This window comes from Pelophylax lessonae (assembly GCF_965119305.1).
Source record: "Pelophylax lessonae genome assembly, chromosome: 1".
Classification (NCBI taxonomy): domain Eukaryota; kingdom Metazoa; phylum Chordata; class Amphibia; order Anura; family Ranidae; genus Pelophylax; species Pelophylax lessonae.
This window is the reverse complement of record NC_138768.1, coordinates 431006464-431024818: the sequence shown is the minus strand read 5'-3', so window position 1 is coordinate 431024818 and position 18355 is coordinate 431006464. Positions and strand designations below refer to the sequence as shown.

The 18355-nt window shown below is 40.0% G+C and overlaps 1 protein-coding gene across 2 annotated transcripts in view; it reads right to left on the bottom strand.

Moving 5' to 3' along the window:
• LOC309563952 (PALM2-AKAP2 fusion protein-like) overlaps nucleotides 1–18355 on the bottom strand; it is a 188549-nt gene that overhangs the window by 128391 nt on the left and 41803 nt on the right. Inside the window, exon 1 of one of the 2 annotated variants that reach the window (XM_082268581.1) lies at nucleotides 1053–1192. The exons of the other annotated variant lie outside the window; for it this stretch is intronic. Within the exon in view, the coding sequence (XP_082124707.1) occupies nucleotides 1053–1088 (36 nt within the window). The 5' untranslated portion in view covers nucleotides 1089–1192. Of the gene's footprint in view, nucleotides 1–1052; nucleotides 1193–18355 lie in introns of those variants that run through there. 2 annotated transcript variants of the gene reach the window in all.

Genomic DNA, 18355 nt, shown 5'->3' with positions numbered 1-18355 from the left:
CCTGAAACAAGCATACAAAACAGGAAAGTCAGAATGACGTCAGCACCTCTAATCTGCATATTTGTTCCACGTCAGTGACTCAGAAAGTACTTAGCCCATTGGATAAAAATGACACAAGCAGCTAGCATTTCCATGCATAAGGAGCTCAGAGAGCTGGGGGAGGAGAATCAGCAGAACACTGGTCTTGACAGTGAAAGGTTGTGCAGAGGGGGGTGTGTTAGGACAAGTCTGATCATTGGAGGAGGGCAGATCAAGTTCTCAGCATAGCTAGAAAACTGGCCACACTAGGATGGAAGTGCTCTCATGCCTAGGGTGGGCAGTTATTAATAGGAAAGGGGGGAGGGGGGAGTGGGCTGGCTGGAACACCAGGGATTTCACACAAAGGAATTTATACAAAGAGAACAGATTACTTATTCATATATGCACATGGTACAGCAGGCACATATCTGGAATATGAAATGTTGGGGTAACGTATTATTTCCGTTGGCTATATGCAAGCATGCTTACCACATTGACAGAGGGAGGCACGTGAGCTATCTGCCACACATTTGGCAGATAGTATATATCCTATAAACCAGGTCCAATCTAGCAGCGATCTCTGACTGTTTTTGCTATTGAAAACTGCTGCCATACGTATGTTAATTCGGCGCAGATCTGTACCAGTTTATATTTTGCACTCTAAAACTGATATGGTGGCACAAGCAGACCTGAACCAGGTGTATCTGATTTGTGCACATGGCACGCTCCACTGCCGCCAGCTTCCTGTATCATTATAAATGGCGCAAAAAGCTTTGTTACTTCACCAGATGTTGTAGAGAATCAGAAAAATTACCAAAATATTTTACCAGCATAGAGGCTAATGTGCAATGGACAATACAGCATTTGATGATTTCAGTCTGCAGATATAACACCTGCCATTACTTTAATAGCATTATATAAATACAGCTGGAACAAGTCAATGCAGAATATTAGATAGAACCCAGAGACGACAGGTTTAAGCTCTGATTAGTTTATAGATCAAGGAGTGGTAAATACAGGACAATACAACCTACCTTGAACAGACACCAAAACATCCACAAAGCAATCATGTTTATGTTCTTCCTCACGGAACGCTGCTTTCCATAATAAACATACAGCAGAAAGGTAAGGATAATTCCTAATTCATAATGCTTGCAGGGACATTTCCGTAAACGACTGTTATCAGACAGCTGGCACAAAAGAAAATATCTCTGTATAACACGATATACAACCCAAACAACTATAAGCCACCAGCTACGACCAGGTTTAATGAGGAAGCAGTTTAAAGTGGATAAAACAAGTTCATACCTCAAGGACACATCCTATTAAAGGAAACTCTGCCACACCTATATTACTGGTAAAACAAAGCGACATATATAAAGAATGACATTTAAATAACATTAAAAAGTAATACCTCTCAGTGGCGTATATAGTTTACTGCTCAGACCTCAGTGCCTTATGCTTTTGGGGCTGAGATACAATATTCCCAAAACACCAGAACATTCCAAAACATGTGGAGAACATTGTCTTTGCGGCAACCTAAATACGGACATCTTTATTGAAGCAGGTGCACACAGATTGAATGATACAGTGCATATTAAAGCGTGTTCAACCTTTATACTGAAATCACAAACGAATCTGACTAGAGACACTTAGACATTGATGATGTTTCCAATTCCCTCCTAGGAACAATTCTCACACTTGAATGTTCTAGCCAGGAAGGAAGTATCACTTGTGATGTTTAGAGGTAACACCAAACTAAACAAAGGAGAACATCACACACACATGCAACGCTGAGTTCCTCTCATTTTGTAACTTCAAGTGCTGGAAAAACAAAATACCGTTTCCATGAGAATAAAAGTATTCCATATATTACGTCAAAACTTAACAGCTGAACTTTTTTTAATGACGTTCATTAAAAAAAATGAATTCAAATGAATGTCATGACATGGGACATTCATTCCAAATGAGCATGGTTCTACGAGAGGCATATCATTACCTAATAAAATAGCTTAACTTGAAAATACTGTATGTACAGTATCATAATAAAGGCAGAAACATAGCTAAGAAGGTATTATTGATTAATACACATTATTTATGCATTTGTTTAGCTAGCTAAAACTTTTAAGCTGGCCAAACACAGCTCCTGCCGAAGTTTTATCATGGTTGGCCCTTTCGGCATCAGCTCAACCAAAGCCTGCTTCAAATTCTTTGGCGCTGGATGGAAAATGACTAGACGGACAGTGAATGCATCCTGTCAGAAGCTGGCCATATACAGCTCCTGATGAAATTTGAGCCATAGGTGGCCCTATCGGCATCCCCCACTCCAACAAAGCCAGCTTCAAACTATGAGGAGATGGATGGAAAATAACTGTATTCTATCAGAAGCTGGCCATACACAGCTCCTGCTTAAATTTCAGCCATGGTTGGCCATATTGGCATTAGCTCAACCAAAACCAGCTTCAAACTCTGAGGGGCTGAATGGAAAATAACCAAATGAACAATTAATGTATTTTTTCAAAGCTGGTCATACACAGCTTCTGCTGAAATTTCAGCCATGGTTGGCCCTATCAGCATCAGCTCAACCAAAGCCAGCTTCAAACTCTGAGTAGCTGGATGGAAAATTACCGGTCGAACAGTGACTGCATTCTATCAGAAGCTGGTCATTCACAGCTCCTGATGAAGTTTGGGCCATGGGTGGCCCTATTAGCATCATCTCAACCCAAGCCAGCTTCAAACTCTGAGGAGCTGGATGGAAAATTACCGGTCGAACAGTGACTGCATTCTATCAGAAGCTGGTCATTCACAGCTCCTGATGAAGTTTGGGCCATGGGTGGCCCTATTAGCATCATCTCAACCCAAGCCAGCTTCAAACTCTGAGGAGCTGGATGGAAAATTACCGGTCGAACAGTGACTGCATTCTATCAGAAGCTGGTCATTCACAGCTCCTGCTGAAGTTTGGGCCATGGGTGGCCCTATTAGCATCATCTCAACCCAAGCCAGCTTCAAACTCTGAGGAGCTGGATGGGAAATTACTAGTCGAACAGTGACTGCATTCTATCAGAAGCTGGTCATACACAGCTCCTGATGAAGTTTGGGCCATGGGTGGCCCTATTAGCATCATCTCAACCCAAGCCAGCTTCAAACTCTGAGGAGCTGGATGGAAAATTACCGGTCGAACAGTGGCTGCATTCTATCAGAAGCTGGTCATACACAGCTCCTGATGAAGTTTGGGCCATGGGTGGCCCTATTAGCATCATCTCAATCCAAGCCAGCTTCCAACTCTGAGGAGCTGGATGGGAAATTACCGGCCGAAGAGTGACTGCATCCTATCAGAAGCTGGTCATACACAGCTCCTGATGAAGTTTGGGCCATGGGTGGCCCTATTAGCATCATCTCAACCCAAGCCAGCTTCCAACTCTGAGGAGCTGGATGGGAAATTATGGGCCGAAGAGTGACTGCATCCTATCAGAAGATGGTCATACACAGCTCCTGATGAAGTTTGAGCCATGGGTGGCCCTATTAGCATCATCTCAACCCAAGCCAGCTTCACACTCTGAGGAGCTGGATGTAAAATTACCGGACGAACAGTGACTGTTTTCTATCAGAAGCAGGTCATACACAGCTCCTGATGAAATTTGAGCCATGGGTGGCCCTATTAGCATAACTCAGCTCCAACAAAGCCAGCTTCAAACTCTGAGGTGCTGGATGGAAAATAACCAGACGAACAGTGACTGTATTCTATCGGACGTATCATCCAAGCAGATACAGTCACTGTTTAGGTATTCAGACAGCCACAGCTGCTGTGGCTGTCTAAATACAACAACCACCCGAAGAGATTCTTACATCCACATTGTTTAGTGTGGATAGGGAGATGACAGAGACCAAGCTGATCCCAGAGACCAAGATAGGGAGATCACAGAGACCAAGCTGTCAAAGACAGCTCTTGGTCCCCACTAATGATCAGTAGTCAGTAGGACTAGCTCCTGATCATGTGACCACTGTGACAGTCAATTACAGTTGTCACTAGATTGCTGATTCTTCCCACCCTCCCAGGTATACAGACCCTATGAAAGGGATGCCAGGGCAGGCCGAGAACGGGGTTAAAGATTATTTCTGCTATTGTAGCTATTTTGGGGTGACATCTGCTTTATATTTGTTACATGTTCCCATGTCCCCATTTGCAATAAATTAATAGAAAAATAAAAATTGCAACAAAAAATCCTAAGTAGTTCTATGTTTATGAGAGGGCTGGGCAGATGCGTTTGCCATAATTAACACTGTCTGTACTGTGCAGGCAGATCGTCATTATCAGTTTTAACTAGATTTTAACACTGTCTGCCCTAAAAAAGGGTTAAAGATGTAGAGGCTGGGCTTCTTGCATTGTATGTTAATGAGGACAGACTTGGGGCAAGCTCACTCTAAAGCCTTGTACATATGAGCTGAATGTCGGGCGACAACGGCCAGTTCAATAAAAAATGGCTGACATTTTGCCCATGTGTATGACAGCCGGTCCTATAGAAGCCGGCCGTATGCCCGTACGGCTGGCTTCTCTTGGACAAGCATGTTGGAAAACGAGCAGCAAAATGGCTCCCGATCAGTGCTCTCAGTCCCGCTGTCAGAACACAAAAGTTTAGCAGAAATCGATGTCCTAACATCGAATTGTTAGTACAGCGGCTCCAATCTGACCTGTCAGTAGTGATGTCGCGAACATAAAATTTAATGTTTGCGAATGGCGAATGCGAACATTGGCAAATGTTCGCGAACCGGCGAACATTGCGAACCGCCATAGACTTCAATAGGCAGGCGAATTTTAAAACCCACAGGGACTCTTTCTGGCCACAATAGTGATGGAAAAGTTGTTTCAAGGGGACTAACGCCTGGACTGTGGCATGCCGGAGGGGGATCCATGGTGCTTTAAAACATCCAGTGTGTGTATGCGATCAGGTATGATGTTGTATCGATCAGGTAGTGTAAGGGTTACGCCCGCTTCACAGTGACAGACCAAACTCCCCGTTTAACGCACCGCAAACATCCGCAAACATCCGCAAACAGACCACAACCGACCAAAATGGGACAGGAACTGGGCTTTAAGGGTTTGGGTTAGGGTTAGGGTTATGGTGAGATACTTAGGGTTAGAGTTAGTAACCCTACCCCTACGCCTCTAACCCTAACTCTCTAACCCTAAGCACTAAAAATAACCCTAACCCTAGCCCTAACCCTAACCCTAACCCTAATTCTATTTTTTTTCTGGTTCTGGACATGCTACAAAGCTGAAACTTCACAGGTACACTTTTTAGACCCTCCAGACACCAAATCACACGAAAAAAAAAAAAGTTCTTAAAAATTGTCATTTTTGATAGAGAGCCAATTATTGGAAAAATTAAAAAAAAAAATAATAACTTCTTTGGATTTAGTGTCGGGGGGGGGGGGGGGGGGTCTAAAAAGTGTACCTGTGAAGTTTAGGGTTGAAACTTCACAGGTACACTTTTTAGACCCCCCCAGACAATAAATCCAAAGACATTTTTTTTTATTTATTTTTTTTAATTTTTCCAATAATTGGCTCTCTATCAAAAATGACAATTTTTAAGAACTTTTTTTGTGTGATTTAGTGTCTGGGGGGTCTTAAAAGTGTACCTGTGAAGTTTCAGCTCTGTAGCATGTCCAGAACCAGAAAAAAAGATCATTTTTCAGTAGAGCAGGTGGGAACCCTCCTTTTACACCTATATGATCTTTTTTTTCTGGTTCTGGGCATGCTACAGAGCTGAAACTTCACAGGTACACTTTTTAGACCCCCCCCCCCCCCGACACTAATCCCAAAAAAGTCATGCCTGCCTCCAAAAATGCCTGATAAATATATATAAAAATTACACAAATACCAGCCCTAAAAAGGGCTTTTTGGGGACAATAGAGATATATATATGCAAAAAAAAAAACTCAAATACCAGCCCTAAGAAGGGCTTTTTGGGGTGCTGTCCTTACAGCAGGAGTGTACCAAGAACACTGACTAACAAGACCGGGAAGACTGACTAACAACTGTCCCTAGCTATTAAGTTTGCCTCAATGATGATGTATAGGAGGCGGACCGAACATCGCATATGTTCGCCCACGGAGGCGAATGCGAACATGCGAAGTTCGCCGGGAACTGTTCGCCGGTTCGGGACATCTCTACCTGTCAGTAGTAGTGTGTACAAGGATTAACATTCTTCAAAAAAACCTTGCAGTCAGCCATGACATGTCAACTCCTGAGAAACATCTAATCTTTAAAAAAAAAAATAGGCTTGCTGTGTGGATGGGAACATATAGCAAACACTGGAGTTTTCTCAAAAGTGGAAATACACTTTAAGAAAAAACTTTAGGAGTAAAACAGTTCCAATATACTGTATGTATTTCAAATGTGTCTGTAGCTGCTTGGTTGGAGTCTAGCAATCATCACTATTGATCAAAGAACACTAAGCATATTCTATAAAATAATACAGCCAACTAAGCAAGGTACTTATGTGCAAAAACATCCCTTAACAAATAAAGGCTGACACAAAGACTGCAGAAAAAAATAAATGAGGATCCTTTTCTTGCAGATTTTAATGAACTATCACCTAAGTGGATGCGTTCATTAAATTACCTTTTGGTGTTGATGCCTATAAGATATACTTTGCTATTTTCCTAATTACTTGTGATAGAAAGCATAAATCCTGCAGGACCTAATTTTAGCAAGTGTCCTTTTAAAACAAATTGCAAAATGCTTTGAAAATTTCAGCAGCCTGAACACGCACATTCAAACATTGTCAAGGTCAGCGCTACCTCTCACTTAAGTTTTCTGTTATCATCATCTGTCTTGTCTTTGAAATTCTCTATCTAAAATTTGCTATATTATACTGGGGGTTATTTCAGGAAAATACAAGGTTACGTTTAGGAAAAGTAAGCTTATGAAACGTTTGAGAATGTCTGAGAACCTGAAAACCTTAAAATTTTTATAAATATGATTTTCTTCTTGAAAATTAGAGATATTCCACAGGATCATTTATGAATGAATGAAGGAAACACACAAATGAAATGACAAATTCTGAAACACATTGTAAAGCTTTGTTTTATCTGTTAGATGTGGTACCACTTGCTGACCAGGCATTTTCTGGAACTTTTTTGCTTACAGGTTTGAATTAGTATTTTTTGCTAGAAAATTGTGTAAAACCCCCAAACATTATAAATATATATATATACATATATATATATATATATTTTTTTTTTTTTTTTTTTTAACAGAGACCCTAGAGCAGTGATGGCGAACCTTGGCACCCCAGATGTTTTGGAACTACATTTCCCATGATGCTCATGCACTCTGCAGTGTAATTGAGCATCATGGGAAATGTAGTTCCAAAATATTTGGGGTGCCAAGGTTCGCCATCACTGCCCTAGAGAATAAAATGGTGATCATTACAATATTTTATGACACACAGTATTTGTGCAGCGGTCTTTCAAAACAGTATTTTTTAAATACACTTTAATGAATTAAAAGAAAACAAAACACAATCCTTACCCCAAATTTTTTGAATAATGTTAAAGATGATGTTAAGTTGAGTAAATAGGTAGCTAGCATGTCATGCTTTAAAATTATGCACACTCATGGAATGGCGACAGACAATGATACTTAAAAATCTCCATAGGTGACGCTTTAAAAATCTTTAGAGGTTACCAGTTTAGAGTTACAGAGGAAGTCTTGCACTAGAACTATCGCTCTCACTCTAATGATCACGGCAATACCTCACATGTGTGGTTTGAACGCCTTTTACTTATGTGGGCAGAACTTACGTATGCGTTCGCTTCTGCGCGCGAGCATGGAGGAATGGGGTGCTTTTGTTTTTTTTTCTTATTTATTTTACTTTTTATTGTAGCATCCTCCTAGGTAGGTGCTAGAGAGAGAAATTATAGTTTTGAATCCTGTCTGCTTACCAGAGGGATTACAGGTAAATCTATATTGTTCTCTGCCTACCAGAGAGCAGGATCTGTTAGTGAAGTCTGCTCAATGTGCTCAGGTGCTACTCATTCTGTCTGCAGAGTGTTTCGCGCTGGTCCAATAGGAAGGCATATTGGACAGTGGGAGGAAATCTGACAAATGGATGCACAGGCGTCTGATACAGCCCTGGTGATTTGGCAGAGGAAAGTACCTCGTTGCATGCTGGGATACTGTATAAATGCCAGGAGCACATGTGCTCGGGGTCTTTTGTCTGGATAGCGGAGTCCCGGAGGGAGAGGGCGGCTGCCTCCTCCTCTGTAGAGGTGCCATGCGGCCTTAGGTAGTCGACCTGAGGGCCTAGAGGGTGCTAGAGAGGAACTGAACCCGGAGGTCCTCTGAAGCTTACTGAGAGGGGAGACACTTGAAGGATCTGATTCTGATGTACAGTGAGTACAGATCTGGTTCAAGGGGCTGACCTGAACCCATGCAGCTATAAGAGTCAGTGGACGGGTGTCAGTAAAGGGGATGCTAGTAAGTGTCCTGAAGAGAATATAATTCACCAAGTCTATTGCTGGAGAGAAAGAGCAAGGCGACTTACCCCTTTCCATACATGTGGCAGTATGGATTAAGCAGTGCATCTGCTTCCACAAGCAACCTGGTGAGGCCAAGTGAGAGTTGTCATTACTCATTGTGAATAGTTACAGTTGGAGTATCCCACTATTCCCTTTTCCCATCCAAGTTCCAAAATGAACACTAAAAACCAATACCCCTGGACTGTTTATTGAGTGACGAGCCATTGGGAGTAAGGAGGGATGTGTGAACTGTTCCCTAAGTGACTGTGTGCTTGTAATCAGAGGAGGCCCGAGAAGTCATCATACAGCAAGCCTTATACAGGGACAGTGCTACATCATTTTAACACTGTCCCTTTATTTATTTTTGTTTTTTAAACACTTTTATTCCTATTACAAGGAATGTAAACATCTCTTGTAACAGAAATAAGCATGACAGGTCCTCTTTTTCGAGAGATCTGGCGTCAAAAAGTGCCAGATGTTTAATTTACATTTAAAGGCAAAAGTAAAAAAAAATATTTTTTTCTTTTGACATTTTGACTTTAAAAAAAAATGTCAAATTTGTTTATGCCCGAGAAGCGGAAGTGACGTTAGAGGTCACTTGGTTCTCCAAGGCCATAGAGATTAGTGGAGGGGAATCTTGCCTCCACTCAACTTCCAGCCCAGTGAGCAGCCACGGGATCGCTTCTGGGCTTATCGACGGCTCAGGTAAGCTCGCAAACGACCGGGAAGTGGCAGGAGGGTGGTTGGGGGGGGGGGGAATCTGGCCAGGGGACCACTTTTATCCAACGCTGAACCACCCACAGTAATAAAATTATGCCCAGGTTATAGCAGCTAGCTGCTGCCATAACACTGGTATTTAACGTCAAAGTAATGACGTATATACACTGTGGGCCGTCGGCAAATGATTAAAGTGGCTGTAAAGGCTAAAAGTTTTTTCTACCTTAATGAATTCTCTGCATTAGGGTAAAAAGCCTTCCAAGGTTAGCTTAACATTGCTGCTCTCTCTCTTTCTTCTCACTGGACACAAAGGCAGCCATTGGCTCTTGCTGTTGTCAAATAAATTCAGGGAGGAGTGATGGTGTGTCTAAAGACAACCACAGCCTGGCTCAGGAGTGAGTCCGCACATCTATGCCCATTGCAAGTGGCTTGCTATGGGGACAGACACTGAAGAGGAAGAGCATACAGTGTCGTGGGGGACCAAAGAATAGGAGGTTCAGGGATGCTCTGTGCAATACTATTGCACAGAGCAGGTAAGTATAACATGTTTGTTATTTTAATTAAAAAAAATAGACTTTAGTAACACTTTTTATGTGCCATTTGATTAAAAACATAAAGCAAAGTAAAGATGCAATGAAAACTCTGCACAGTCTGTAGAAAAAATTCACTATGTTGGTATAATTTATGTTGGTATCATTTTTTCTTGCATTAGCAACTCAAATGAAAAACATGTTTTTAAGAACATAATTTGCAAATCAGTATTAATTTGTGAAGTCATCAGTTGTAAGTATATTCTGGAAAGGTTCCAAAATCAAACACATTTACTGTATGGTGGCAGGCTTTGTAAGCATATGGTGAATTTGCCATTGCTTAGTTTCTTATTCTTACAGAAAAATATTCAGTAAGCCCAACCTCTATACTGACCTGCATATATCATAAATGTAATGCTGATAATATAAGTTGACAATAGTGATGGCAGCTGGCCATTAGTCATTAATCAAAAAAGAAAAATAATATTGGTTACCAAGGCAGAATTCCAGGCAGATATAAAAGATACAAATACAAAATGCAGCTCTGTATTCTGTACTGGCAACTTGCCAACGAATGTGCATTGCAGTGAGACACGCATTGTGGTTGTGCTTTTGAAAATGCTTAATGCAACTTTTTTTGTGCATTTTGGTGTGATAAGCAGCTGTTTACATGAATCGTCCGCATTAACACAATGCATGTTAACATGCGGAATAACACAGCACAAGAGTGTGCCCTATGTGTTACTGAACTACAGCAGAGAAAATCATATTTCCTGCCGTGCCAGACAGGGCAGTGAAAGAGCCATGTAGGCATTACATCTTATTATGCTAAGTGGACAAGTGAGACAGCAGAAGAAGGTGTTCAACATTAATAAAAAGAAAAGTAGACAAGGTAGAAATGGATCAATAAAGAAAAGGCAGTTGGGAACCAATATAAAGTTGATGAGAAGGAAATACAAAGACCATGCCCACAGGCAATAAAGGCCAGAATGGACCCAAAGGCAAGAAACCTTTAAATCTCCTCTGTATCATTTGAATATATAAATGTAAAAAGTTTCCCAATTTTTTAGTTTTTTGAACCTGGTTACTGCAGGCTAAACACTTAAAATCTCAGTAACTGAGTTATTGACAGACTAGCAGCAAGCCTACCTATCAACCTTTCTTCATCCTAGTGGTCCTTATCAACAGGTTGAAAAACAAATGTTCTTTCCTACCGGCCTGATGAAGACTATATTGCCTATCCATGCTCAATGCCGTTACCAGTGATATTTCCAATGAGGATGACAATGGTAGAAGATATACCAAGTGCTGACCATACTCTAACAGTTTGGACTCCTTTTAATGCTGGGTCTTACAACGGCCTGGAAAGTGCTTTTCAATGTATTGTTTTTGTCATTGGGGTGAAGGACTGGAAAGTTTACAGAGAATGCCACAATAGGCCCTAATGAGCTACAAAGGACACATATAAATACTTTAAATATGTCTGCAGGGCCATCCTCCAGGACAAAATGCACCTCTTTGAGAAGACTTGGGACCCCTGGATAAGATATCTGGCGGGCCCCCTGTAAATTTGGGGGTATACCCTCAGTGACTTGAGAACGCTTGTCTCTTAGAGGCTATCTTGACCCCTCTCTTGCAGACCTGGACGCCAACCCCTTCTCGCTCCTGTCTCTCATTCCCCCCTCTCCATCCCCCTCCTCTCCCCTATTCTTTCTTTTCTTTCTTTTCTGCTCATTTTTACCCATACTCCCTTTTATTTCCACTGCTCTGAAACTCTGCAGACGTGGTCCTCCTTGGATCTTTATGGACCTGCCAGCGCCGCCTAGAGCGGCTCTTACGCTGTAATTTGCCATATTGGTTGCTTTGGTGTACAACTACAATTACATCGGCTTCCCGGGGCCGGTGGTGTGGCGGCGGGCTGGGGTTTGGGCGGCCGCTCTCCTCCTTAAGGCGCAGTATATTCCCCTGGGGGGGGGGCCCGGACCTGGTTCGCGTCGCCCCGGTCCGGGGAACAATCGGAAGAGTACTCTTTAGCCTGGTACACTCCTTCGGGAGCTATGTCGATTGTTCTATTTTGTTCTGTGGTTTTGTTTTTCATAGCAGATGTTAATTCAATGTCTTTTGTGTATTTTGCAGGGTTACAACTCACCTCCCACAAGTCCTGTATATGTGTGGCAAAAAAAGTTGTGGAAGAAGAAAATGCAGGAGATGGGTCAGTAGGGGTGCAGACAGAGGATCAGCTGCTCAAGGTGTGGAAAGGATTTAAGGAGCACAAATCTATAGGAGGCAATGATGTTTTAGACTATAGTGTAATTAGTACTATTCTTAGATAGTAAACTCTAACGAGCAGGGCCCTCTGAATCCTACTGTATTAAATTGTAATGTAATTGTACTGTCTGCCCTCATGCCGTAAAGAGCTACATAAACTGTTGCCGCTATATAAATCCTGTATAATAATAATACTATTAGTAGTAATATTTAGTATAGCCTGCAAAGACTAGTGGGATAGGTAGTATGAGCAGTACAGATAAAATATATACAGGGGGCATTAGATGGGAAAGTATGGTCTTTGACAATGTTACAACTAAGAAAACATGTAATGGGCAATAATGATACAGACTAAAATGAGTCAGTGACCACTGACCACCAGTGAAGTGGGTAACAGTGGAGTGTGTTAGGAGCATCAGCAGGGAGTTTATAGGCTAGCTGTGATTTAAGTAGTAAATAACTGAGTATAATTCTCTAGAAACTGCAGAAAGTTGTAATTTCTTTTTTTAATTGTAATGTGCCTTGCTTTCCTTTCCTCCATTTTATTTTGTTATAAAAGTACAGTAGATATTTTCAGATTAACCCCTTGAGGTAGGGAGGATTAGCTACTACAATGGCTTTTAACACCCTTGACTCAAGATATCAGCCACACACAAATTGCACTAGTTTTAATCAGTCAGCCAATACAAAAACAGGCCATGGACGCTGTAAATTTAAATCAGTTTGAACTACCTTCCATCCAACAGGAATCACAAATATGACCACAAGTACAGTGGGGAAAATGATTATTAGATCCCTGCAGATTTTGTAGGGTTGTCCACTTACAAACAAATGAAGGGTCTATCATTTTTATCATAGGTGTATTTTAAATTATAGAGACAGAGTATTAACCAAAAATCCAAAAAAACACACATGATACAAATGTTATAAATTGAGTTGCAGTTCAGAGAGTAAAATAAGTAATTGATTCCCAAGCAAAACATGGCTTAGTGGAGAAACCCTTGTTGGCAAGTACAGAGGTAAGTTGTCCTGTCCCTTTAACAGAAAAACCTCCCCAAAGCATATTGTTTCCACCTCTGTGCTTGACTGTAGGGGCGGTGTTCTTAGGGTCATAGTCAGCATTTTTCTTCCTCCAAACACTTCGAGTTGAGTTAATGCCAAAGAGCTCAATTTTGGTCTCATCTGACCACAGCACTTTCTCTCAATCCTTCTCTGAATTATTTAGATGTTCATTGGCAAACTTCAGATGGGCCTGTACATGTGCCTTCCTGAGGAGGGGGACCTTGTAGGTGCTGTAGGATTTCAATCCATGGCCGCTTATTGTGTTACCAATGGTTTGATTGGTGACTGTGTTCCCAACTTCCTTGAGATCATTCACAAGCTCCTCCCGTGTAGTTCTGGGCTGATCTCTCACTTTTCTCATAATAATCTTTACCCCTTGAGGTGAAATCTTGCATGAAGCTCCAGACTGAGGTCGATTGATGGTTATTTTGTATTTCTTCCATTTGCGAATAATCACTCCAACAGTTGTCTCCTTCTCACCAAGCTTATTGCTGATGGTCTTATAGCCCATTCCAGCCTTGTGCAGGTCTACAATCTTGTCCCTGACATCCTTTGACAGCCCTTTGGTCTAGCCCATGATAGAGGGTTTAAATGGAAGAAAGAGATTCTGTGGACAGGTGTCTTTTAGTAAATTGACAGGACTAATCTGCGTACCACATGCGCACATACTGTAGCCAGAATTATTGTTGGTTTGTAGGGGTCAAATACTTATTTTATTCACTGAACTGCAATTCAATTTATAACATTTGTACCATGTGTTTTTCTGGAATTTTTTTTCATATTCTGTCTCTAACATTTAAAATTTTTTTTGTGAGTGGGCAAGTTTACAAAATCTGCAGGGGATCAAATAATTACTTCCCCCACTTTATTTGTCAGAAAAGTGTCAATCTACCACCCATGAGGTCAATCAATTGAGACAATTTGGTTGCTTGTGAAGTTAAAACCAGGATATAAATTGACAGCTGCAAAACATTTTATTTAAAAAGTGAATCGTAAGCAGAAAAAATATTGTACTGCCTTCGAAAGTGATTTTTAAAAGAAAAAAAAATTTCACAAGGTTTGTTTGAAACAAATTCAATCCCATCTCCTTGCAGTTGAAACCACCATTGTAAGTGTTCCATTGCCCTGAGATTTTGACAAAAACCAAAAACAAAAGTTTTACCAGTTTACTGGTAAAACATGTATGGTCAACTATTGCTTTGTACTGGGAGAAGAAGCAGAAAAACACAACCACTGTTTATCAATGTAGAGCAAGAAGCAGAGCTGAATATGTAATGGGCAAAGTATGGCTACCTTCATGTAATTTATAATTACAAACATATAATATACATAGAAACAAGGTTTGTAAAACATCAATTGACATCGTTAGGATTTTTGGTTCAGTGGATCACTTTTATATGCTTATCAAATTAATAATTATTAATTGCTTTACCAAGCTGCTTCTGCTAATTTGCCCATTTATATATGGCTCCAATGTTTTTCAGCAGTATTATCATAGCGGTAATATTTAAACAAAATAATAATAAAATAATAATAATATTATTATACAGTCTCATCAAAGTGGTACACCATAAAACAAATGCACGTTTTTATGTAGATATTATGCAGATGTAAGGCTGAGTCTTCTAAAGTAGCATAAAAGCTAATAAGCTTTCAAATGAAAGGTCCAACAAATATATGGTTTAAAGTTAAAAAAAAAAAAAAACTGTACGGTAGCCCATCCAAATGTTATTATTGTCTGTACCTGCATATTAGCCAGGCAATCCTTTAACATGTAGGTTCATGCTGAAATAGATGCATTCTGCCTGAACTGGCCAAACAATGTAACAGATGGTAAATTTTGCTATACACTAAAAAAAACTTTGTCAAGCATGGGTGCTTTTCCTGTTGGTTGTCTGATGAGTTAGCAGCAAAAAGAACAATCACCTCAATTAACATTGTTTATTTTTTGGAGAAGAAAGAGATCTGTAAGTAAATCCAAAACGAAAAAGCTTTGAAGTCCCTATGCAACTTTTTATACCTTTTCTACCTTTGACATGTAAGCTGGTCATTTTTTTCAAAGGGAGGTTGACAAAATAATGGAAAATTACCAATATAGTAATATCAAAGACTATGCCTTTAAAGCAACTTCTGTTCTCATTGGAATGCTGCCTAACAGGTTCTAAATGAGTAAAGTTGGATGTTTGTGGAAATAACAGTCATGTAAGATGCTAATCAGCAGGAAATCAATCTTATATTTCTTTAGCAGCATATATGGGGCATTATTATACTGGAATATAGGAACATCATTAGACAACAGTATGACTCTCAAAGCTTAGCTTGCACACCTATACCTAATGTGGGGAAACCTCTCTCTCCTCCATCTTCAGTCTGTTATCAGTCTGTGATCTCCACATCTGGGCCAGAATTTTTAATGCGACCTTACAATATGGCATGTAAGGGAGCTCCTTTCTAGACTTTAACAGGCTAAAATACAAACTCCAGTTACCAAACTGAATGTTTTCCAGATTTCTTCAGTTGAGACTTGCAATTCAGGTCTTGCTGCTGATATCAATAACTCTGGCCTCTGATAGAAGTGAGACATTTCTGATGATTAAACTGACTGGTAAAATTCTTTGCTCTCGCTATCTCAGATTATCCATTACCAACATCTCTTTAACCGTTTTAAGGTAAATGACAGTAGGATATCCCTAACCTGGTGGATGCTGACTGGGACAATACATCCCTTATGATATCTACCAGGGATAGATTTATACAACCCAGTGTACTGCACCCCATAAAGACGTTCTACTATTTACCCAACTGTTAATGCAAGGTGCTATAGATGCCAATCTGAGATAGGCTCTTCCTACATGTGGTGTGGATCTGCTTGCGAATACCAGGCTTAATGCACAGAAAAGAAAAGGATCCATGATCCGCTGTACTTCTTCAACCCTTATTCCATGTTCCACAAAATCATTACAGACAGTGTAGGGTACAGCTGAAGGTTTACACGTATTGCACTACAACTAGCTCTTATAGGAGGTAATGAGTAGCGCGAAACGCATCACCTTTTAGCTGTACCCCACACTGTCTGTGATGATTTTATGGAAAATACAATAAAGGTTGAAGAAGTGCAGTGGATTACGGATCCTTTTCTTTTCTGTAACTTGGTAGACGAGCTGTGCTAGCACCCTAACCATAAGTGGCCAGTAGAAGGACAACTAATTACTCACAGCTCTGCTTGTGTGTGTTTTCCAGTCTTAATGCACATTTGCTTGATATCTAAAACTAGTTTGCCAGACATATCTAGGATTATATTTGTTTTTTTTGCTTTTTTGCTACCTTCTTTAGCCCTATGGCAAAATGCTGCAACTCACTTTGTCATTATCATTACTTGACTTTAATTTCCTTATGTACCTCAGCTTTGTTTTCTCTGTATTTCTGTGTCAAAATTCCTCAGAAAATCTTTGTAAAACAGCCTCTGATAAATGCAATTTCCAAAACGAAAACCCTGCAATAGATTGCAGCTTTGCAAAGTTCACAACATTCTACTAGGTTTCTCTGTCCACAAACCTCAACTTATAACTTATTTTCTTTATGGAAGTGGGACATGTAAGTCCATGTTTGTCTAATGCTGATTTTTTGAAAAAATAAAGCATTTAGCTAATTTTTTTTTAGCTCATACTTACTGCTAATTTGCAACCGACCTACCATGACTCACCCTTACAACTAGCTTCATAATTGGGATTTTGATATTTCAAACTTAAAATCTTGTTTAATGATTTGCTTCTGTTGTTTGTCCACCCCGCATACCTAATTCCTATGCGTTCTATGTGAGCGGGACAAATAGCTGCTGGAATTCTGTTAACTAGCCTCTAAGTGCCACTACCTGCCAGGCAGCCCACATTGGCTGCAAAATGAAATCTGTGCACAGAAAATATTTTTTTATGTTAAGCTACACCCACATAATTGCAAAAACTGAGAAAACTGCAGATAGATTTATATGATTAATCAAAATGTTATAGTCTGAAAGAATAACAATAAAGTGTGAGCATATGGGAACCATTTTATTTTACATTTTTTTTGTAGGAAGGTGTGGAGTTACCCTTTACAGCTTAAACACTGCTTATTATTGAAATACAGGCTTACCAGCTGTTCAGAAACTAACCCAAGATATATCTTTCATCACACTACAATTTTTAAATGCATTATGGTTCATCAAGTGTATATTAAATGTTCAATTTAAATAAATATTACCTATCATTTGTTCCTACTTTTTTTTTTTTTTTTTTATAGGTGCAGTTAATATTTGAGAATAGTAAAATCCAATGGCAAGTGCCTTATATGTAAGGGATTTCAGCATGTAAAATACCCTGTTTTAAGGAATTTACAATAAGTATTGTTTAAAAGGGTTGTAAAATTAGAATGATTTTATTCTAATGCATTCTATGCATCAGTATAAAAAAACCTGTGTGCAGCAGCCCCCTCAGCATTGAACGTGGGCAGCTATTCTTGGCCTGGGTGAATGCCGTTTATTTTAGGATTTTCAACATGTGACTTTTTATGGGCATTGGTAAAACCTTGAAATATTAAAGAGTTTTTTGGGAGGTAAGACATCCAAATGGTATTTATTTTGTCAAAAACGATATGGTAAATATGGTAAGGAGTTCCAGGTGGTTAGAAGACTTGGGAGTTCCTTATGGATCAATAATTAATTCACTTTCTATAGTGAGTTGAAGTAGGGGGGTAAATACGGTAAATGCACAGACAGGGAAGTGTTGTAGGTCAAGTGAATTAGTTTGTTTGAATTTGATGGAGAAAAAGAGGATTTTGTTTAAATATTTTTTATTTCATTGACCCTGAGTCTAAAGATTGCTGTGAAATCCAAAAGAGTGCTAAATACGTTGAGTAAGGTTATGTGGGGAGAAGTACAACAGGATCTTACAGTGAGTATTTGAAATTTCAGGAGCCCAGGTTGATGGATCTGTCTGAATTGACACTGCAAAAGTCTTCAGGGCTAAAATAAAAAGGGTCAGGGCTAAACGGCATCCCTGGAGTACAGGGAGAATGTTGTAACTGAAATCTTATTGAAGCAGATAGGCAAAAACAAAATTGTTATAAAATCATCACCAAAACCCAATTTGAAGAGGGCAAAATGCATGTTTTGGCAGGACAATGTATTGAAAGCTTTACAAGCATTGAGGGGAAACAGAGGTGTCTTCAAAGGTCTGAAACAGTCTATGGATGAGCTGTAT